Raw genomic sequence first — 23,328 nt, 5'->3', positions numbered from 1 at the left:
GCTGACAGGAAATGGGGAGAGATGGGGGGGTGACACACAGCTAAGGTCATTGGGATCGGGAGTCGAACCCGCGACACGCTGACAAGCTGGATTACCAGCATATACAGTATGTTATGCGCCTGGACCGCTAGGCCAGCGAGCGCACTAGTCACATATTGTTCTAACTAGAAGCTCGGCCCTGCTACGCAGGGCCTCGCGTCTAGCCCGCCGCCACGCCCACGTAGCGCCCGCCGCCACTTGGCAGCGCATATAAGTGGCATAGCGTCATGAGGGCCAGTGGGGCCGTGGCTCGGTCAGTGAAGAGCCTGTAGCGCGGATGATATGTGGCATAGCGGGGCAGATTTTAAATCTCCAGAGGAAACATCCGTGGGCTACCATTGGTTCAGCGATGTGTGCGGGCGCCCTGCGGGCCCTCCTCCTCCACCAATGTGCAGTATTGAGAGCCCTGACGTCACAACATTTGGAGCGATGGGCACTGCACTCTGGTTGGTTAGGGTACACCTAGGGCCCAGGTAGAACCCAGTTAAAGCCTGCATGGGCAAACCCAGTTAAGACCCGCCTTGGTCCCACATAAACGTGGCTAGTTGGGGCCCACCTAAGGGCCAGGTGGAAGCGACTTATAGCCCGCATGGGCATCGCAGTTAAGACCCACCTCGGCCCCACATAGAATTGCCTAGGTGGGGCCCACCTAAGGGGCAGGTAGAGTCGGTGGGGACCCCCCACAGGCCAATGTTAAAATGGTAGCACTTGTTCCTCAACATAGTGTGAATGTGCGTGCAAAGTTGACCACAATCGGACGCTGCATTCATGATTTGCGGCATTTTGTGCAAACTTTAGATGTGAATCTTAGCCAATCGGGATGGAATATGAAAGATGAAACAGATCCGTCTTGATCACATGACTATAGAGATCATGTGTACCGATTTGCGTGAAATGTAGATAAAATCGGAAGGAGTAATGTAAAGAAATATGTTGTACATAAGGCGGCCTCCGGGTGGAGCTATAAAAGGTAGATGTGAGAAATGCAGGGGAAAGGTTTTTCCTTGAACTCTAGAGAGTGCACATACAAAGTTTTACACAGATTGGTGCAGGTATAGGTAAAAACACAAATCGGACTGTTATAGCGCCACCATGAGGCTGATTAGAAAAATCTCAAGTGGAATTTCTTGCTCGGCATAGTGGGAATGTGGGTGCAAAGTTGCAGGGAAAGTGCATGCTGTGTTCATAATTTGAGGCATTTTGGTCAAAACGGAGCAGTCCTGGAAACTTTGGAAGCCATTTTTAGTCAATCAGGATGGAAAATGAAAAATCTGAAAGAGAGTGTTTTTTTTAATGACTATAGAGATACTGTGTATCGATTTGCGTGATGTTAGGACAAAATATGTAGCAGTACTGTGAGAAAATGTGTTTTGCAAAAAGCGGCCTCCTGGTGGCACTATAACAGGGCCATGTGAAAGAAATGGGGCAGAGGTTCTGAATTGGCATCCAGGGAGTGTGTGTGCACAGTTGCGCTGCGATCAAGCCAACGATGCGGGAGATTAGCTATCCACAGACCGTCGGACGGACAGGGGGTAAAACATACTCTCGTGCCATCCCTTTCGGCCTGGCGGAGACAATAAAAAAGCTAAAGTAAAGGAGAAGACCATTACTGCAACAGAAGTGGTCAACAAACTATACTATGAAACATTGGCCACATTGTCAAATAATTTAAGAAAGAGGCAAACATGTTGAAAATAGCCGATCTACAAGCTTACAATGCCTCTCAACGTGAGGCGTTGTGAGCTTGTAGATATGCTATTTTCACAATATTGACTTGTGGAACGGAGTCAAACAAAATTGGGGGGGTCCCCAGTTCAAATATGATTATTTGGTAGTAGCAGTAGCCACTGCCCTAATCGGACCGAAATTATGTGAAATTACTACATGACCATAATGCAGCCTAAACGTGCGTTGCACGGGGCGGTCCTGTCATTACGTTAGTTACTGCAGTTGCTGTGGAGCTACACCAGAAGACACACACAACATACACCATCTACAATGGACTAACGGAGCAGCAATAATAACAGTTACCGCACGAACGTGCATTGTTGACAAAGTGATTGCACAGCCGCTGCAGGCATGACAACCACGTTAGCGTTAGCTACATGCCAACTATCACAGCGCCCTGTGCGTCGTCGCTGCGACTGACTCTGATGGCTACAGCCATAGATATATAAACACTACAGCAAGCTCTCTGAGATGCCATTGTCTGGGAACTGCTCTTAGCGTGACACGACCAATGAGAGTGAGCGCTTTTGTTGTTGCTAAGATACGGTGCATGGCACACGGCGTCTCTGCCCCATAGCTTGTAGATCTCTCACACATGATTGACGTAGGCTGCGTTGCCGTCGACGCTGATTGGCTGCATGTTGCTGTGACGTTGAAATGGGGTGCCAGGTCTGCTTTGTGTGTAAGCGATTTTGGGCTCATTTGGGTGCACTTGTGGGCTCGTTTCCATAGACCACGGCAGCGCTTATTTCTTTCCCGTGACCGATGTGGCGAAAAAGGTGCAAAACGAACCATCCGGAAGTAAATTGCGAGATGAAATATATAGCACTTTTTGATTATTAGAAAAGGAGACACATGTGAAGGTGGAAAATGAAAGGTAGGAGATTATATAGTTTTTCATGAGCGATTTTTGTAGCAAGTTGTGAGAGAATTGGGCCACTCCTGTGGGCGGGGGGCTCAATAGAACCATTGGGGTTTGAAAGGAGACGCTCTCTGTTTGAGTGGTGAGATTATATACATTCCCCAAGAATTCACAAACACACCCTTCCCTGTGGTTTCTTTCCAAAGTATGCACACAACAACACTCAATGCTGGAGGAGATTTGTCTACAGCTTAAAACAGTGTGTTATAGACAACAGGTCATAGTTTAGAAGAATGAGTGATTATATTTTGATATCAAAAGGAGTTCAGAACTTACAATACAGCAGCACAGAATCGCATTGGAAAACAACCTCAGTTGAACTCAAAGCTCACACTGACTGCTTATAGTATACACATGCTACCAAATGGCTTCTCAGCATCAGAGGCACAATGGTTTCAATATATTGTAATCCCACCTCCAACTTCCAACCGATTGATAAACATATACCATTACTTATCTGCATTTGTTTGATAATTGATTTGATAATTGGTTTGATTTTCACTTAATGCTGAACAGCAGTATAACATTTTCTCATGTAGATTTTTTTTTACATGTAGCCATTTGATTGGTTCAGGCTAGTTTTGTTAGGCCTAACAAGCAACAGTTAATGTCAGCACATTTTGAGGTGATTTCATCTCCAGTTCACTCTGACTGGCTGTCAGATACCTGTCTTATAACAAATGCATTATAATTATAGGCCTACTACTTAACCCTGCCAATATCCATTCATAACTATTCTGGAATTCAAAACTAGAAACTCTGGAAACTGAAAACTGATAAGTCACCAAAGAACGTACTGTATGTGTACTTTAAAATGATGGAGTAATTTGGGGTTGGAGAAAAAGTCCATGAGAGAACTTAGGGTCTCATTTGGATGGAGGCAAAATATTATTATTATTACTCTCCGCAGGAGAGTATTGTTTTCACTTTCTAAATATGACACACCGATTGGTCAAGCCTCACGTGACACGTGACAATACGGTGAAATACTGTATAAATACATGGCGTCACTTTGACGGATAGGACACTTATACAGACAAGACGGATAGGACACTTATACAGACGGATAGGACACTTATACAGACAGGACGGATCGGACACTTATACAGACAGGATGGATAGGACAGTTAGAACATACGAATTAGAACATTCCCAACATTCCCAACACAAGTCTGGTAAGAGTGAGGTAAGACAGGAACAATCACGAAATGGTTGAGAAATGGCGGATACTGTAACAATTGGATAGGACACTTACACAGACAGGACGGATAGGACACTTACACAGACAGGACGGATAGGACACTTACATAGACAGGACGGATAGGACACTGATACAGACAGGAGGGATAGGACACTTATACAGACAGGACGGATAGGACACTTATACAGATAGAACATTCCCAACATTCCCAACAGCGGAGAGTTGTGCTCCGAGGAGCACTTTTTCTAGTTACAATTATTATTATATTACAAATAATAATAATATTATTATTATTACTCTCCGCAGGAGAGTATTGTTTTCACTTTCTAAATATGACACACCGATTGGTCAAGCCTCACGTGACACGTGACAATACGGTGAAATACTGTATAAATACATGGCGTCACTTTGACAGTGTCTTTGTCACTGTCAAAGTGAGGTAGGACAGGAACCATCACGAAATGGCTGCATGGCTGATACATAATTGACACTTATACAGACAGGACGGATAGGACACTTATACAGACAGGACGGATAGGACACTTATACAGACAGGACGGATAGGACACTTACACAGACAGGACGGATAGGACACTTACATAGACAGGAGGGATATGACACTTACACAGACAGGACGGATAGGACACTTACAGTATACAGACAGGACGGATAGGACACTTACAGTATACAGACAGGACGGATAGGACACTTATACAGACAGGAGGGATAGGACACTTACACAGACAGGAGGGATAGGACACTTACATAGACAGGACGGATAGGACACTTATACAGACAAGACGGATAGGACACTTATACAGACAGGACGGATCGGACACTTATACAGACAGGATGGATAGGACAGTTAGAACATAAGAATTAGAACATTCCCAACATTCCCAACACAAGTCTGGTAAGAGTGAGGTAAGACAGGAACAATCACAAAATGGTTGAGAAATGGCGGATACTGTAACAATTGGATAGGACACTTACACAGACAGGACGGATAGGACACTTACACAGACAGGACGGATAGGACACTTACATAGACAGGACGGATAGGACACTTATACAGACAGGAGGGATAGGACACTTATACAGACAGGACGGATAGGACACTTATACAGATAGAACATTCCCAACATTCCCAACAGCGGAGAGTTGTGCTCCGAGGAGCACTTTTTCTAGTTATTATTATTATTATTACCATTATTATTATTATTACCCTTATTATTATTATTTTAATAATATGTAACTATGATCATTTTATATTATGGGTCAAACATATGTGACTAGCCGTACTCCAGGTTGAGTTTTCACGGAGAATCTCCTTTTTCAGCAGAAGAGAAAAAACTCAGTTGAATTTTCTATTGGTCTAAAATGTGTTAAAGCCACAGTAGCAATCTAGTAATACCAGGCTACATTTCACTTAAATGTCAGAGCTTAAATCGATTTTAGGATTTAAAAGACAAATATTGTACTTTTGACTCCACTACATTTAAAGGAAGGGGAAAAGTACAGTATGAATGAACCACTTAAGCCCTGATTCAAATAACTAGATTTGCAGGCCGCTATAACTGCAGGCCCGAACGTGGCCCCCGAACACACACTGGTGTAGCTATTTCCTGGTGTAGCTATTCTGATGGCAGACCCTTGAACAGTGTTTGTGCCAAGATTGGTGAGGATTGGAGGTCTTACGGGACAGCCTGTCGGGACACAAAAGAATAGCAACATAATATGGCAAGTAAGTACATGTACATGTACTCTAGTTAGACCCATTAGTGTGCAAATTTGCACACTGCACTTTACTCAAGTAGTAGAGTACTTAAGTACAATTTTGAGGTTACATCTCATCGACGAATATTATACTCTTGAGTTAACTCTCTACAGATTCATTCATTTAATGGAAACCCCCTTCCCTCATGTGACCTCTGATACCTCCCCCTGCTTCATATGAAATGACAAAAGGGAAAAAAGGAAAGAAATGCTAGACAACTCAGCTCTATTCAACATCAGTCACATATTGTTCTAATTATAGATCATTCCCCAAAAATTCACAAACACACCCTTCCCTGTGGTTTCTTTCAAAAGTATGCACACAACAACACTCAATGCTGGAGGAGATTTGTCTACAGCTTAAAACAGTGTGTTATAGACAACAGGTCATAGTTTAGAAGAATGAGTGATTATATTTTGATATCAAAAGGAGTTCAGAACTTACAATTCAGCAGCACAGAATCGCATTGAAAAACAACCTCAGTTGAACTCAAAGCTCACACTGACTGCTTATAGTATACACATGCTACCAAATGGCTTCTCAGCATCAGAGGCACAATGGTTTCAATATATTGTAATCCCACCTCCAACTTCCAACCGATTGATAAACATAGATAAACACATGAAAGACTGACCTTCATTATAAATCCTTTTGTTTCACACAGGGCAATAATCTGTCAAATTTTGTTTCAAGAGGTGCCAGGCCGTGTATAGCAGGGTGGGATACCACAGCACAAATTAAGACCGGGGAAGCAGAAAAACAATTAAATATTACATTAGTTCATTTTAAATAGAAATATTACTTTTACAATATATTGCAAGCTACTGTAGTTGGCTAGAAGTAGACCACAACAGTAATGTTCGGACAAGTTTTGCAAAGAGAGAGAGAGAGAGAGAGAGAGAGAGAGAGAGAGAGAGAGAGAGAGAGAGAGAGAGAGAGAGAGAGAGAGAGAGAGAGTTTGATTGGTTGATTGGTTGGTTGGTTGATTGATTGATTGATTGATTGATTGATTGATTGATTCATTGATTGATTCATTGATTCATTCATTCATTCATTCATTCATTTCAACTCAACTCAACTCAACTCAACTCAACTCAACTCAACTCAACTATTCAATTCAATTCAATTCAATTCAATTCAATTCAATTCAATTCAATTCAATTCAATTCAATTCAATTCAATTCAATTCAATTCAGTTCAATTCAAGCTTTATTGCAGACATTCAGGGGGTCATAGGGTAGCCTACATACAAATATTACACACATAAAATAAAAAACCATAGTATCATATACATAGAGGCTGACTCTCCAGTGGATGAGCAGCAGAGACAGCTCTTCCCAGGATTGACTATATCCTCAATAATACTGTTCCGGGACTCATTTAGGCGAGACTTGAATCCATACATAGAGAGTTAGAGACGCTCACATGTATTAGTGTTTTTTTTAAGTGTTATTTTTTAGATAAGATAATAAATACCGTTTTTGATATGATGAGTGAAATTCAGTGTGTGTGTGTGTGTGTGTGTGTGTGTGTGTGTGTGTGTGTGTGTGTGTGTGTGTGTGTGTGTGTGTGTGTGTGTGTGTGTGTGTGTGTGTTTGTGCGTGTGTGTGTGTGCGTGCGTGTCAGTTGAACCCCACTTGCACTTCATGTCATCCTGAGCTGCATGTGTCTTTGTTTGTGTCTCAGGACTCTTTGTTGGGTTCGGAGTCATTCTTACGGATACAGAAATTAAATTCCCATTGGCAAATCTTAGATCATGTCATTTAAGAACTGTGATCCTAAAATAAACATAAATATTTTTTTCTTACTCTTTGGATAAATTAGTACTTTTTCACCCTCAATTGATGCTTCATATCCATATGAGTAAAATCGCCTGCCTGATTCTTTTTTTATTTCTTCTTATATGACGAAATGTAAGATTCCCCTATGGAATTTCCAATGTATGAAATAACTGGGACCCATGGGATAGCGACCGTGATGTCAGACTTCGGTGCTCTATTGTGATTAAGGACACTAAATAAGAATTACAGCAATAAGAGCCATGCGGAAAGATAAGCAAGACCATGAATCCACGCATTTAGCATTGGCAGATTCCACCCCATAGGTAAAATAAAAGTGCGGTGGGACAGCGCCCTTACAAGTAAAAGTCCGGAATTAAAAATGTACTTGAGTATAGTGCCAAAAGTAGAAAGTACTCATTATGCACAATGTCCCATTTCGCAAGTTTTCAAATGTATAATATGTAGACAAATATTTTAGAAATAGCAGATCTACAAGCTCACAATGTGTCGCATCGTGATGCATTGTGAGCTTGTAGATCTGCTAATTTTTCAATATGAAAAAAAATATCAAATAGGATTATAAGGGGCTGAAATAGTTACTGTATGTTTTGTAATAATAATCAAAATCTACAAAGTGAAATGGTTACTGTATGTTTTGAAATAATAATCAAAATCTACAAAGTAACTAGTAACTGAAGTTTTCAAAGAATTGTAGTGGAATAAAAGTACAATATTTGCCTCTGAGATGTAGTGGAGTAGAAGTAAAAGTATTCAAATTGGAAATACTCCAGTAAAGTAAATGTACCAAAAAATTGTACATAAGTACAGTACTTGAGTAAATGTACTGAGTTACTATACACTACTTAAAGTTTCAGTATTCAATATTTCAGGAGTTTTTTGCTATAAAGTGTTTGTTCAGCATTAGGAGTCTCCTTGTCTCTCCACCTCTTTATTAAACAGAAAATGCATTTTCGTTTCAGTTTCAGTTTCCAATTTTATCCAACAAGGACAGAGAACTCAATCAGGATACAGATTAAACAAGAAATTGGAAGTGGTGGCACTAAGAAATGAGCAGACAAAATTGGAACGGGAACACTATACAAATTAAGCTTAAAATGGGTACTTTCTCCTGATTGGCTGGGATTTTGACACCTACCGAAAAATGTATTTTCTGTTTAATAAAGAGCTGGAGAGACAGGGAGACATCTGTTACTGACAAAACACTCTATAGCAATGATTACTATCCGAATATAGTATTTTAACCTTTTAACAAAATACTTTTTGTTTTAACCAAAAAATATCACTTACCCTACCTTTATGTAAAACAGAAAACGGAAATTGGAGGTGAAGAAATTAGAAGACAAAATTGGAACTGTCTGTAACACTATACAATTTAAACAAAAAAAAAAAAAAAGCGTCTGCTAAATGACTGTAATGTAATGTAATAAATGGGTACTATCTCCTGATTGGTTGAAAATGTTCAACCCATGTGAACATTTATTTTCTGTTTATTAAAGAGCTGGAGAGAACACTATAGCAATGATTACTATCAGAATATAGTGCTTTAACCTTAACCCAAAAAGATCACTTACCCTACTTTCAACAGTAATGTTAATATGGGGGGTGGTGTTGAAGTGTGGCCAATGAGGCATCCATTTACATATGTCTATACTCCTGTCCTCTGTCTCTATCTGTTGTGCTCTCTTTTGCTCTCTGGTGGTTAATGTTCGCCCTCTACTGGACACTGGGTGGAATATCTCAATCTATACTAATTGAAGGGCAGTGCTGAATGTGTAGATATGCACTAAGTAGAAGAAGGGTAAAAAATAATTGGCTACTCTAAATAAAAAGAAGAAAGAAGAAAAAAAAGAAAGAAATGTACGTTAATGTATTTTCTCATGTACATGAAATAACTGCAACTCAAAAACCCCAAAAGAGAATGAAGCTGAGATGTTAACATGCTCTGTTTGTATTAGACATGGAGAGTACGGACATGGAGTGCATCTATACAACTCTGAACGAGCTGGTAGCAGAGGAGTTCAAGACGTTCCAGGGGTTCCTGCTAGAGCCTACCAACCTTGATGGACAAAAACCAATTGGAAGAGCCCTCCTGGAGAACAAAAACAGGATGGAAACAGCCACTGTGATTCTGCAGACGTACCCCAATAATGTAGATCAGATTATGGCCAATATTCTGGGCAAGATTCACAAGACAGTTCTACAAAAGCAGTATGAAGAAAAAGGTAGAGTTATTGCTAGGCTATATTAAAAGATTGTAATGAGCATTTGGTAATTTATGCAAATGTGTACACTTGGAGTGTTGAGCTGTTAATCAAGGGATAATCAATTAGCATTAGTGGTGTCTAGCCTGTAGCAGCCTACAATAAGAGACAATACAAAATGTTATGTTTTCACAAGGAATCTATTATTGCACACGCCACTGTGCACTTTTCTGTCAGAGCGCAGCTCAACTTTGTTCCCCTGTATATTGCACTGCGGTAATCTGATCCCAGGTCAGTCTAATCATAGCACTTTCTTGCAGCCCGATTCCCGAGGGCATCTGCTCCTTTCACATATACAGTTACAACCAGCATAGAAAGATCAACAATTTGTGTACTATAGCTTGTCTGGCACTTTACAGTCTATGTGGTCTGGCACCTAGTTGAGCGTGTTGAGAGAGCATTTATAGCCAGTAAACAGAACCGTCATTGCGGTCGTTTCATCCAATCAGGAGAGAGTACCACTTTGTCATATAAAATGTTAAAGTGTTCCAGTTCTAAAATTGACTTTTCATTTATTTGATTCATCACTTCAATCTTCACCTGTTTATCCTTTATCCTGCATGTGTTCTCTCTCTTGATTGGATAAAATTTGTATCCCGACGAAAATCACTTACAACACAAGCTAACGTTTCTCCCATTTCAGCTGTCACTATTTGTGGCGCATGTTGGCACCTCAGTGAAAAAGCAGTATGCGTCCCAAAAATGAAGAACTTGTACAAGTATTTAATTGTTGTTCCAGTAAGAAATTCTGACTGAAAAACAAAATGATCGTGTAACACTTCTAGAATCTTGTAGGACTTACAAACATACACAACATTATGTTGTAACATTAAGTACGTAGCCTAGTTCTGCCATTCGTCATCATGTGATTTTCTACCACATTGTCCTTATTCCACTCAGTGCTTGTGTGTGACATTGCATTTTCCACACATCGCTTGCAATAATAACAGATTTCGTAGGTTTTGTTTCCTTTACATCTACTCACATGGCACTTGCTGCTTCAGCGGTAGCTCTCGTGTGGTGTGTTGGGTGTTAATCTTTAGTCTAGTAGGGGAGGATTACTGAACAGGCCTAGTGGACCCAGCCTGACTGCCACCAACCTTGCGCCTCTTGTCAGCCAATTGGCCCAACCCCCATGTGAACAACAAAGACACAAAAATCCCAAACCACCACGACACATGTCAAGTGTTCAGCCCCCCAGCTCATCCATAGGAATCCCAGAGGCCCTCTGAAGTCCTCTTAAAGGAGAATTTTGGACTAAAGTTTTATTACCTTTTCTATGATGTTATGATATCTTAGGATGAATGGTACAGTAGAAAAAAAAACATAATTCCACCCCTGGTCCGCCAGAGCTTAAAAGCCCTCTAAGCTGCCTCATTCACTTGAATGGGGAATCTCACTTACAGTTGAAGCGGATTGGCCTTAGGTTAGATCACATATTTTAATAGTTTTTTTTTTTTTTTTTTTGGTGAGATCTGATGTTCATAGTGACAGAACACTATGCAAAAAAAACTAAAAAAACAGAAGTCTCGCTAGACGAGATTGAAATCTTGAGATTTCAATCTCGTCTAGCGAGACTTCTGTTTTTTTTTGTTTTTTTTTGGACAGTGTTCTGTCACTATGAACGTCAGATCTCTCAAAAAAAAAAAAAAAAAAAGCTATTAAAATATGTGATCTAACCTAAGGCCAATCCGCGCACCTTTTTAAGCTGTGGCGGCTCAGGGGTGGAGTTATGATATTTTTCTACTGTACCATTCATCCTAAGATATCATAACATCATAGAAAAGGTAATAAAACTTTAGTCCAAAATTCTGCTTTAAGATAAACCGAGGGGCCAAACTTCCGATAAGCACCACGGTAGTCCAGGACACCCGGGCCCCCGCCAACGACATGAGAGAAAAAGCACAAAGAGGCACAAGAAGTGCAAAGCCAATGGCCAAATTTCCCAAACGAATTTCAGCTCATGCGTAGCCTAGAACCTGCGTAGGAGCCTCCACGCAGCTGCGCAGTAGAAACCCCGCTGCGCACTATCTTCGTTAGTAGCAGCTGTGTGTGCCCAACGTCGCATCTAAACAGGCTTCTGGAGACACCATCGTCGTAGGTTCCGCTACGTCTGTGCTAAAACTACATCCGTAAGACAGCATGCATGTAAAGACCTCCTGGACGAAGCTTACGTAAAGCCTACGTAAACTACGTAGTGCTGTCCTACTATAGTTTAAACACCCTTTGCATACATATATATATATATACAGATTTTTGTATATATACAAAAATAAAGTCGGACCTTTATCTAAATTACCTTTATATTTATTGGACACTTACATCTTTTTAGGTACATTCTGTAATGTATTAAAATGCATTTTAAGGTGACATTTCAATGCTCTTAAATGAACACAGGCAGCCGCCGTTCAAAAAAATTCAGAGGATAGAGGGGGCGTCCCCCTGCATGATTGACAGCTTTTAGCACCAATGGGGGGAATTTACTTTAGGAAAGTTTAGGAATATATCTATCTCTATCTCTATCTCTATCTCTATATCTATATCGATATCGATATCGATATATATATACTGTAGATATAGATATAGATATAGATAGATATAGATATAGATATAGATATAGATATAGATATAGATATAGATATAGATATATAACTGCTGCGCTGGTTCTATGTGTAGCCCCCAGAGTCAAATTAGCAAGAAATCGCGTGCAATAGACCTGGCTATCGGGCAGTTTTATTGGCATGACTGATAACACGTCGGACTAGTGAGTGGGAGCTTCGGGTTCGATCCCAGAATATCCCGTTTCCAAAGTCTACTATGCATAAAATGTTTTGAAAATAGCAGATCTACAAGCTTGTGACGCGTTGTGAGCTTGTAAATCTGCTATTTTCAAAAGATGTTTTAACCATTCATAAACATGGCGAGCGCAACAGCTGTCACTTCGAGAGAGGAACTGGGGACTTTCATCATAACGTTTAACTATAAAACTTCGAAATTAAGGAAACATGTTTAGCTCAGCATCATTTATATACCTTTAGTTAACTTGGCATATGCTTAATATTTTTATTAGATGATCGGATCATCCGTGAGAGTACGATTTGTAAACTTCGGGTTCATGCATAGAGGACGAAGCACCGTAGCCGCTCGCCCTACCCAAAAGAACAGATCTGCAAGCTATCGACACGGCATGTTGCAGTGCGTTGACAGCTTGTATGTCTGTTTTTTTTGGGCACGTTACGCAAAGGCCCGGCCGTAATATATATATATATATATATATATATATATATATATATATATATATATATATATATATATATATATATATATATATAAAATGTGTGTGTATGTGTGTGTGTGTGTGTGTGTGTGTGTGTGTGTGTGTGTGTGTGTGTGTGTGTGTGTGTGCGTGTGTGTGTGTGTGTGTGTGTGTGTGAACTAGTTTTTCATAGAACTATTTTGCTACGATGGGTGTTACGAGTGCCCCAGGGCGCTCGTAACAAACTGCTGCGTAGGACAGCACTCATGGCTATGCCTCTCCCAGGAGTAGGCGGGGAGTAGGCTGCGTGCATGCTGTTGCCCGAATGTAGTTTTACCACACACGTAGCCAGTTTAGATGGCACGCACGGGCACAACCACCTGCTACTAATGAGGGTAGAGCGTAGGTTTGGCCGAGCCCCAGCTGTGTAGCAGGCTCTTACGCAAGCTGCGTAGGCCATGCATGACCTGAAATCTACGTGCCTGCTATGGTACTGCGCAGCATGTGACGACACACGTTAGACCCGTCGTAGGACCTGCGCAGCATCTCTACGAAGCATCTCTACGAAGCTTTTTGGGAAACGCGGCCAGTAAAAACAACGCAGAGGCTCAGGCTCCGGGCCCCCCAAAACAACAACATTAGATGTTCTAATGTTCACACATTAGAACATCATGTTCCTTTAAATAATGTGTTAGTGTTAGGCCTTAACGGGGACAAGTGAGATTCTTGCATAAACTTAAAAACTAGTTGTAGCAATTTATAGGGGCTCAACTCAACCAGGGCCTGCTCTATTTATAACAGATAAAGTATAATAATGAATAATCTCTTAGTTAAATGTATAATAATATATCTGCAATGAATAGGTCAGCACCTGATTTTATATAATTGCTTTTGTATTATTGTCATATTTCAATAAATACAGTAGAAGTTTGTGTGAGCTACAAATGCACTACTACATACATACCCATTAGAACTAGAAAATGGTTTTGTATAGGAAGGGGGTGTGTCTGATACAATTAATATCAAATATCTAAATACCGAATCAAGCAACTTAAAAACTGTCTGGGGTGAACACAAAAGCCTGAGTAGACATTAAAAAGTCCCCAAACATGTTTGAAAGTGAAATATCCCTTCAATGTCATATAGGTATGCAGTATGGGCCTATGCCTAGTTCATTAGGAAGGGTAGGCTGCTAAAATCTTCACCATCCATTACATATGGGTTCAGAAATACAGGCTATAGGTGTGCATTTTCAACATCATTTCACTTGACTGAACTTAACATCTAATTTGCAACATTATATTAGCTCACTTTGCATTTTAAATTAATTTGAATACTGTTTTATTTCTTGCAGCACAATCCAAAGGAGCAGGTGGATCTGAACCGGGTGAGTACTGTTTAACATTGGTCGACTCAACAACTTAACAGTTAATTTCCAAATTTACTAGTACACATTAGCTCACTTTTGCATTTTAAGCAAAAATTGTGTGTGACATTTTAAACTAATTTGAACGCTGTTTTATTTCTGGCAGCAACATCCAAAGGAGCGACTGCATCTGGAAAAGGTGAGTGCTGTTTAAAGTAGGTTTGACTCTACAGTAAATAGAGACAATTCATTTAGGTTTAGGCATGAATGAATGTTCTCATTAACTGCTTCACATTCAAAACATGGTCATGTACTGTACATTTCCTACAGCTTATTGAAACACATCTAAGATTGTATAGGCTGCTTAGCCTATAGCCTACCTACATCTAATCCCCCAACATGTTTTAGAAAATGTTTCACCCACAGAGAGAGTGTCACCTACACCTACATCTACATTTGCATTCCCCTCATCTTCAGCAAAACACTTTGTCGACAAGCACCGTGTTGAATGAATGTAGGCTACATTTTATTTGTACAGAAGCAAATATTTTCTTATATTAATATTCATGTTAGAACTACAGTCATACTGTAAAACTAATACAAACTAAACCACAACTTTCTTTTAAAATGAAAATGAAAAGTAAAGTAATCTAGCAAATCTGCCAGAACTAAGCTGCAATTAAAAACAAGAAGTAAAACAAAAACAACCTGGTTGGTGGTTTCATATAAAGTTACTAGCCTTATATTAAATACTTTTTAATTCCAATAATTGGTCACCATTGGTCTTTCATCATAATTATTGTCCCCACGCCCAAGTTTTTCCAAAGTGCATCTTTGAATTCATCTATTGAATAATATATATTCAGATTCAGATTATAAACGGGACATCGTTTTATTAAAGAATTAAGACAATTTTGCAAGTAAACCATAACAAAAAACAAGATAACATGTTAATAACAGTTAATGAAAGTCCATAATATCATATTGTGATATATGCAATTTCTTTTGCAGAACGTTTGAAAAATGTGTGGCAACTTAAAGTAGGCTGAACTTATTTAAACCATGTAAAGACATAATTTATGGCATATCACTTTATCACAATCCCAGACATCAGCCGCACGGCTATCCAGGAGTACAAAGAGTTCCCTCATCTATGCCAGACTGGCTCGTTCAGCCCTGGCATTACTGTAGTCCTCATTCTTCAAGACCCCCTCATCAAGCAGTAGGTCCAGGATGTCACCATGGTCACTCTCTGAATCAGGACACGCTTGTGTCTAGTGACAAAGTCAACCTCTGTGGACAAAACATATTTAAACATGTTTCTTTGCATCCCTCAGTTACTGGAATATTAGCAACTGTCTGTATAGGCCTATCTTATCGGATGCTGTGTTCATGATTTGCGGCATTTTGTTAAAAACAGGCCACTCCTACAAACTTTAGATGTCAATCTTAGCTAATCAGGATGGAATATGAGAATTCAAACAGATTCGTCTTGATCACATGAATGTAGATGTCCCATATATATCTATATCTGTCCCATGTGTACCGATTTATTTGGATAATAGTGAAATTTGGATAAAATCTGAAGGAGTAATATCGAAAAATGTAGGCCAAGTCGGCTTCTAGGTGGCGCTATAAAAGGCAGATGTGAAAAATGCAGGGCAAAGGTTTTTCCTTGACCTCTAGGGAGTGCACATACAAAGTTTTTGTCAGATCGGTGCAGTTATAGGTAAAAACAGGAATCGGCCTGTTATAGCGCCACTATGAGGCTGATTTGAAAGATTTCAAGTGGCCTTTTTTCCTCGGCCTATTGACTAGGCCTGTCGGGGACAGGCCTAGTGTGTACCAATTTTCATACATTAACGTCAAACCGTACTGTGGGGCTTCAAACTTGACATTATTGTAGGGGGTGCTATTTAGGCCCCGCCCCTTTCAAGACCAATGAAATACGTAATTTTTCGCCAGTTGTGATGTATGTCCAAAGTTGCACAACTTTTTGCCCTCAAAAACGTTTTTCAACACGGATCTGTCCGATTTTCCATATTCCATCCTGATTGGCTTCCAAAGTTTGCAGGATTGGTTCGGAGTCCAGGGAAAAATATTTTTGGTGTTATGACCTACGGTTCAAGAGTTATAGGCCAAAAAGTGAATTGGCCAGTTTTTTTATGGCTATTGATATGGCTAATTGTATGGAAAATATTCAAAACTAGAAAAAGTGCTCCTCAGAGCACTTTTATACAATAGCCAGGTCAGGTAGGCTATTGTGTCGCTATAATAGGCCAATGTGAAAATGGTGCCATTTCTTTTTAGGCCTTGCACGACAATCGGACACATATGACACATGTTTTTAGCGGTGCCAACCGCTCTACACTTGACTTTTGACTTTTGTATGTCCGTCCGTCCGTCCGTCCGTCCGTCCGTCCGTCCGTCCGTCCGTCCGTCCGTCCGTCCGGCGGTTTCAACACGGGATGAGCACGGCAAAGAAGCAACACATACAAACACACGCGCGCACACACACACACACACACACACACACACACACACACACACACACACACACACACACACACACACACACACACACACAGACTTGGAGCTTGCCTCTGCCATCTCTCCTCTCATTGGCCACACGTGCCAGTGCATATCAAAGAGGGGTCCAGGGACCCCCAGCGTATGTTATGTCCGTCCGCCCGTTTAAGCACGGGATGAGCACGGGATTTTAAACAGCTATAACTCCAGTTTGCAGCATGCCACCAAGTCCACATTTGGTATGTGGACTTAGACCACCAATAGGCACGAGCATGAATTGATGAAGTTATCAAAGAGGGGTCCAGGGACCCCCAGCGCCCGTATGAGCACGGGATGAGCACGGGATTTTAAACAGCTATAACTCCAGTTTGCAGCATGCCACCAACTCCACATTTGGTATGTGGACTTAGACCACCAATAGGGACCAGCATGAATTGCTGAAGCCCCGCCCCCTCTGTCTTCCCATTGGCTGGCCTTCAAACAGCCATAACTCAAGTTCGCAGCATGCTATGGAGTACAAATTTTGTACATGGACTAAAGCCAGCAATAGGGACGAACTGTAATTACTTAAGCCCCGCCCCCTCCGTCTGCCCATTGGCTGGGCTTTAAACAGCCAGCATTCCAGTTTGCAGCATGCTACCAAGTACAAATTTGGTAAGTGGACTCAGACCACCAATAGGGACGAACTGAAATGAGTTAAGCCCCGCCCCAAAGGCACCGCTTCCTTCACACAGGGTGTGATTTTAACAAATGTTTTGTTAAAAACATTTGTTTTGCTAAGTTAGACCTGCTGGTGCTATCACAGGCCAATGTGGGCAGAGGTTCTGGTTTGGCATCTAGGGAGTGTGTTTGCACAGTTTCGCTGTGATCAAGCCAACGGTGCCGGAGATTAGCTGGTCACAGACGGACGGACACACGGACACGCGGACAAACGGACACACGGAGACACGGACACACACACGGACGGACGGACAGGGGGAAAAACATACTCTCTCGCCAATAAAGTTTGGATCCCAAGGCTAGAATCCATTAGTAGGGCCTAACGGAGCCTCATGCAAAATGTGGTGCTTTTATCAGCTTTGTATCGTTAATGTTAAAAAATAGGGTTAAGGTACTGGACTACTTGCGCTGCCTTTGAGAACATGAGCCTTGATCAGTATTTAAGTAGCTAAGTCTAGTGCCGCATTTGTTATCTTTTGATGTGTTCACAACTCCTTTGACAGTATAATAGAATACATCTGATAGTTTTAGAATATATAACTTAATAAGGGTCATATTAGCCAGTGTGTTAATTGCTGGAAGCTGATGGTAGGCGTTACTGTATGCTGATGGTAGGCGTTACTGTATGCTCCGTGTTACTGTATGTTCCACCACAAAAATCATACTGTATAGCGCATTGAAAAGGGGATAGACACCCTCTTGGCCTGATGCCGACAATAAGCCATTCCGACCTACAGTACTTATTTCTCAATGAAGTAATAATGAAGTAATAGAGTTTAACAGCCAATGGGGTGATAGTAATGAAACTGGAGACAATGGGCTCCTACAATCTATATTCTTCAATTTACAGCCAGTGATTCAAACAGATCTGTGATAAGCCCTTATTCTATTTTAATTATTGAAACCTGTTGACTTTCTATTAAGACTAGTTAACTAACACTGACACAATGAAGACACACATTATCATAGTTTATGAATGAATTAGACAAAGGTCATACTGTGTCTGTACAGTATGTCTGTATGACTGTCTGTTCACTTGATTACTTACAAATTCAATGAAAGAGGCATAACGTCCATTAGCGATGACCGATGACAAATTTGATCTATAGAACAAGGGCTTTCATATCATATAGGCTATATTCTATGGGCCTAGGGCAAATATTTTCAACATACTTTATCTATTGGCAAAAACTAAACAAAAAAGTCCTTTGTTAATGCTTTAAGCTATGACTGTGACTGATGTCAATCATTGTGTTAAGTGACTTTACAGCTCATTAGCTCACATGTTTGCATGTTAAATGAATTTGAACACTGCTTTATTTGTTGCAGCACAATCCAAAGGAGCAGCTGGATCTGGCCCAGGTGAGCTACTGTAACTGTTCAAAGTAGGTACAGTAGACTCCACAGAAAATAGAGACATTTTATTGAGACTTAAACCTTGAATCCCATTCAAATTGTTCCATAGCAATCTCCATCATAGTCTCCTTTGTATGTGGATACGGCTGTTCTGTCTTATTTTCAATTCATTATGCACTTTCCTCATTAAGTGCCTCAAATACTGACTGTGACCTAGATAGTTCCTTCAGAACACAGTCATGTACATGTCCTACAGCATACTGAGACAGATCTAAGATGAACTTTATAAGAAAATGTTACAACTGACACATATATTAATGGAAGTCTTGTTGTCTATTGATTATGAAACTTATAGCAACCAGCAACTAGCAGGCTAATAGTCCTATATCCTATCAAATTCCAAAAACTGAAACAGGCCTATTTAAACTATTATTGTTAATATTCCTAACTAACTGATGAACGCAAAGAAACATTAAATATGTGTTGTCCACAGAGGTTGACTTTGTCACTAAACACCGGGGTGCCCTGATTCAGAGAGTGTCCATGGTGGCACCCATCCTGGATTACCTCATTGATCAGGGTATCATGAAGAATGAAGCCTACAGTAATGTGAGGGCTGAACGCACCAGTCAGGGAAAGATGAGGGAACTCATGGAGATCCTGGATAAACATGGAGCTAAAGCCAAACGTGTTTTCTACAAAGGTCTTCAGGAACATGAACCATGTCTTCTCGAAGATCTGGATCTGAATGTGTAATCTGTAATTGTCCTTTAAATTCATGTTTGGGCCAAACATTGTATTAGTACAATAAAATATACCTTTTAAGACCATGATGCTTTCCGATGTTATTATGTATCATCCTCTTTCTATTTCCAAGAGCTACACATTTAACTTCGAGTGTATTTCTAATTCTTACAAATAGCAATTTGTTTTTTACACAGGACTTTCATTATCCAGTATAATCATGAGGGTGATGTACAGTTGAGGGTGATGTAGTTGTTTTTTTGTTTTTATTGTGGTGATGACTTTACGTTAGGTGAATATGATAGGTGATCTTCAAGAGAAAAACAAGGTCTGCTTGTGACTGTGATAATCTTGTCTTGTTTAATAAATGTATTTTAATGCTGTCAAAATGATCACTAGTATTAACGGCGGTAATACATTTTTGGAATTAATTGTGTAAAAAGTGTTTCTTAATATACACTTTTTGGCCAGCAAATAAAATATTTTACCGGAAGGAAAACATGTTGTCAATAGAAAAGTTCCATTGACCGGATCTGAAGGGGGCACAGTGGAGTAACTAAAACATGTTTTCCTTCCAGTGAAATATTTTCTTTTCTGGACAAAAAGTGTATTTTAGATGTGAGGTGGGCTGAGTTTTCCAACCAAGTATAGAGTTGACTTTCAACATCTTAAAACCCTGCCCTCTTTGTTTTGGTGAGTAGCGAAAGTGTATTTTTATTTTTTTACTACAGACGAGAGGCTGCGCAGCCTGCACTACCCCGGGTGTGTGGGAAACGTCCCGAAATGTTGTTGTTTTCAACCTTTTTCATATCAAGGTCCATTATTTGTTCGGAATTTGAGCCACGGACCACCATTTGATGAGACTTGGGTTTGAGACTCTCAGACCCGAGACCAAAAGGTACTCACATTTTTTTACTTAGTAAAAGTATCAATACTGCAGTGTAGAAATACTCTTACAAGTAAATGTCCGGTAATCAAAATTTACTTGAGTAAAAGTACAAAAGTATTGGCATAAAATATAGGCCTACTTAAAGTACCAAAAGTAAAAAATACTCATCGTGCAGAATGTCCCATTTCACAAGTTCAAAATGTATTAAAAAATCTTTTGAAAATAGCAGATCTATAAGCTCAAAGTGCTTTGGAAATTGGAAATGGGAAATACTCCAGTAAAGTAATTCCTCAAAAGTGTACTTAAGTACAGTACTTGAGTAAATGTACTTGGTTAGGCCTACTTGCAACCATATTTTGGACATAGTTCAAATGGTGATTAATCATGATTAATTATTTTTTTAAGCTGTGATTAATCTGATTTATTTCAGTTCTTAAGTTTTGAATATTATTCAGTAGTTGATGTCAGATGAAGGTGCACTTTTGGGTGGGGGGGTTACAATTATTTGATATAGAACCAAGTAAAGACGCATCAACATGTTTCAGCCACACATGGCCTGCATCAGTGTAACAGTGAAAAACTGTTCACTTTTAAAATTCTAGAACAACAAATCAGCTGACACGCAAATCTCTAATATATCTACTGTAGTTATACTCCCCTTCAGGAGATTGTGCCTATGTTCCAGAAACTCTCAGCCCTATGTTCCCTCAGTTTAAGGTTAGGCATGGGGGTAGGGGTTAGGGTTGGGGTGCCCCATTCAGTGTCGCCCTATCCGGACTCCGCCAGATGGAAGAAGCTTGCTTCACACTTGTTTCACAACCTACTTCCATCTGGAATCTCGGTAGCCCAAACGCTGAAGAGGGCGATCCCTTATTTCAAGCTACCTGGCAGGTGATTGGATGGGACCGTGGTGTGCTAAGTCCAACCAATCATATTGACGTTCCTGCTGGCGGAGTTCTTTTGTATACCATTCAACCATGATGAATAGTGAAAGAACTACAATGTAACAGGCGCTTCTCGATGGCGTCACATCCGGTCTTGCCCGTAGCTGCCGATCCCAGATGGAGTCAGGTTAGTGCCCCCCCCCCCCCCGCCACCAATACGTTCTTCTCATATTCAACTCTGTACTTAATGTTGTTCTAAGTGCAAAACAACAACAACTAGAAAAAGGGCACAGGTCTACGCCAGGTCAGGTACGTTATTGTGGCCTCCTGGTGGCGCTATAATAGGCCAATGTGAAAAGGGTGCCATTTATTCTTAGGCCTTTCACGGCAATCGAACACTGCATTCATGATTTGATACATTTTGTTCCAAAAATGTGTTTTGCTAAATTACACCTGCTGGTGGCGCTATAACAGGCCAATGTGAAAAGGGTGGCATTTCTTCCTTGGCCTAGTGGGAATGTGCGTGTGAAATTTCACGGAAATCGCAAGCTGCGTGCATAGTTTGAGTTATTTTGTTCAAAACGGACCAATCCTGCAAACTTTGGAAGCCAACCTTAGCCAATCAGGAAGGAATATGGGACATCTGACAGATCCTTGTTGATCACATAACTATAGAGATACTGTGTGCCGATTTGCATGACATTTGGATACAATCTGTAGGAGTAATGTCAAAAAATGGGTTTTGCAACAGGCCCATGTGAAAAATTTGGGCCAGAAGTTCTGAATTGGCATCCAGGGAGTGTGTGTGCACAGTTTCGCAGCGACCGGGCCGACAGTGCCTGAGATTAGCTGTTCGCACACGGACAGGACACACGGACGGACACACGGACGGACACATGGACGGACGGACAGGGGGTAAAACACACTCTCTCGCCATGCCCTTCGGCCTGGCGGAGACAATAACATTAATTAATTAATAACATCAATTAGATGTTCTAATGTCCATGCATTACAACAATGAGATAAATCGGGGGTAGAGAACATAACGTCATTATGTAGATAACATAAAGTCATTATGTTATCTACTCCAACTATAAAGAAAACATCACATGGATGCACCTGGGACGTATCATCAGTGTTGTAGCCTGGGGTCATAGGATGTTTCGGGTCTCGCAACAACATACACCAGGCAGGGGCACGGTGGCGCAGTCGGTAGCGCTGTCGCCTCACAGCTAGAAGGTCCTGGGTTCGATTCCCGCCAGGGACGCTGTGGGCGCTGGGGGCGTGTTCTCTCCTCCACTATCGGCGCCCATACCCTAGGTGGGGTTGGTGAAATGGCCTACTCTGTGTGGAGTTTGCATGTTCTCCCCGTGTCTCCTAGGGTAGTTAATACCCTCACAAAAACATGTAGTAATCCTGGTCACTATACTGCCTCCCCCTGGTCAGCCGGGGCGCCTGATGGAGGAGAAGGGAACTGGTTGGAATAACGTGTTCCTTCCACGCGCTATGTCCAACCAGGGAAACTCCCCCCTGTCGGGTGATAAGAAGCGGCCTGCTTGCTCCTCATGCATTGAAGGAGGCATGAGCTTCAGCTTGGGCTCTCCCTAGGCTGGCAGAGGGTAGGTAGTGCCCAGGATTACATAGGCAATTGGCACTGGGTGAAAGAAATGTGGGTTACAAAATCGTGGGACAAAAATTTAAAGTAAAAAAAAAAAAAACAACATACACCAGGGGTCTTCAACAGGGGGTCCGGGACCCCTAGGGGGTCCTCAGAGCTATACTATAAGGGGTCCGCCAAATCTTTGTGTGATAGGATTTAGTTTTTTTACATGAACCACTTGAACCCTAGAATTC

The 23,328-nt window shown here is 40.9% G+C and overlaps 1 protein-coding gene across 3 annotated transcripts in view; it reads left to right on the top strand.

The window, feature by feature from the left end:
* LOC311044424 (apoptosis-associated speck-like protein containing a CARD) overlaps window positions 1-23,328 on the top strand; it is a 98,757-nt gene that overhangs the window by 5,360 nt on the left and 70,069 nt on the right. Inside the window, exons 2-6 of one of the 3 annotated variants that reach the window (XM_084055984.1) lie at window positions 9,425-9,691; window positions 14,341-14,373; window positions 14,519-14,551; window positions 18,931-18,963; window positions 19,451-19,887. The exons of the other annotated variants lie outside the window; for them this stretch is intronic. Of the exons in view, the coding sequence (XP_083912110.1) occupies window positions 9,427-9,691; window positions 14,341-14,373; window positions 14,519-14,551; window positions 18,931-18,963; window positions 19,451-19,713 (627 nt within the window). The 5' untranslated portion in view covers window positions 9,425-9,426 and the 3' untranslated portion in view covers window positions 19,714-19,887. Of the gene's footprint in view, window positions 1-9,424; window positions 9,692-14,340; window positions 14,374-14,518; window positions 14,552-18,930; window positions 18,964-19,450; window positions 19,888-23,328 lie in introns of those variants that run through there. 3 annotated transcript variants of the gene reach the window in all.

Source organism: Gymnoscopelus microlampas (genome assembly GCF_963454915.1).
Source record: "Gymnoscopelus microlampas genome assembly, chromosome: 4".
Lineage (NCBI taxonomy): Eukaryota > Metazoa > Chordata > Actinopteri > Myctophiformes > Myctophidae > Gymnoscopelus > Gymnoscopelus microlampas.
Note: the sequence above shows the minus strand (reverse complement) of the source record. Positions and strands in the feature narration are given on the sequence as shown.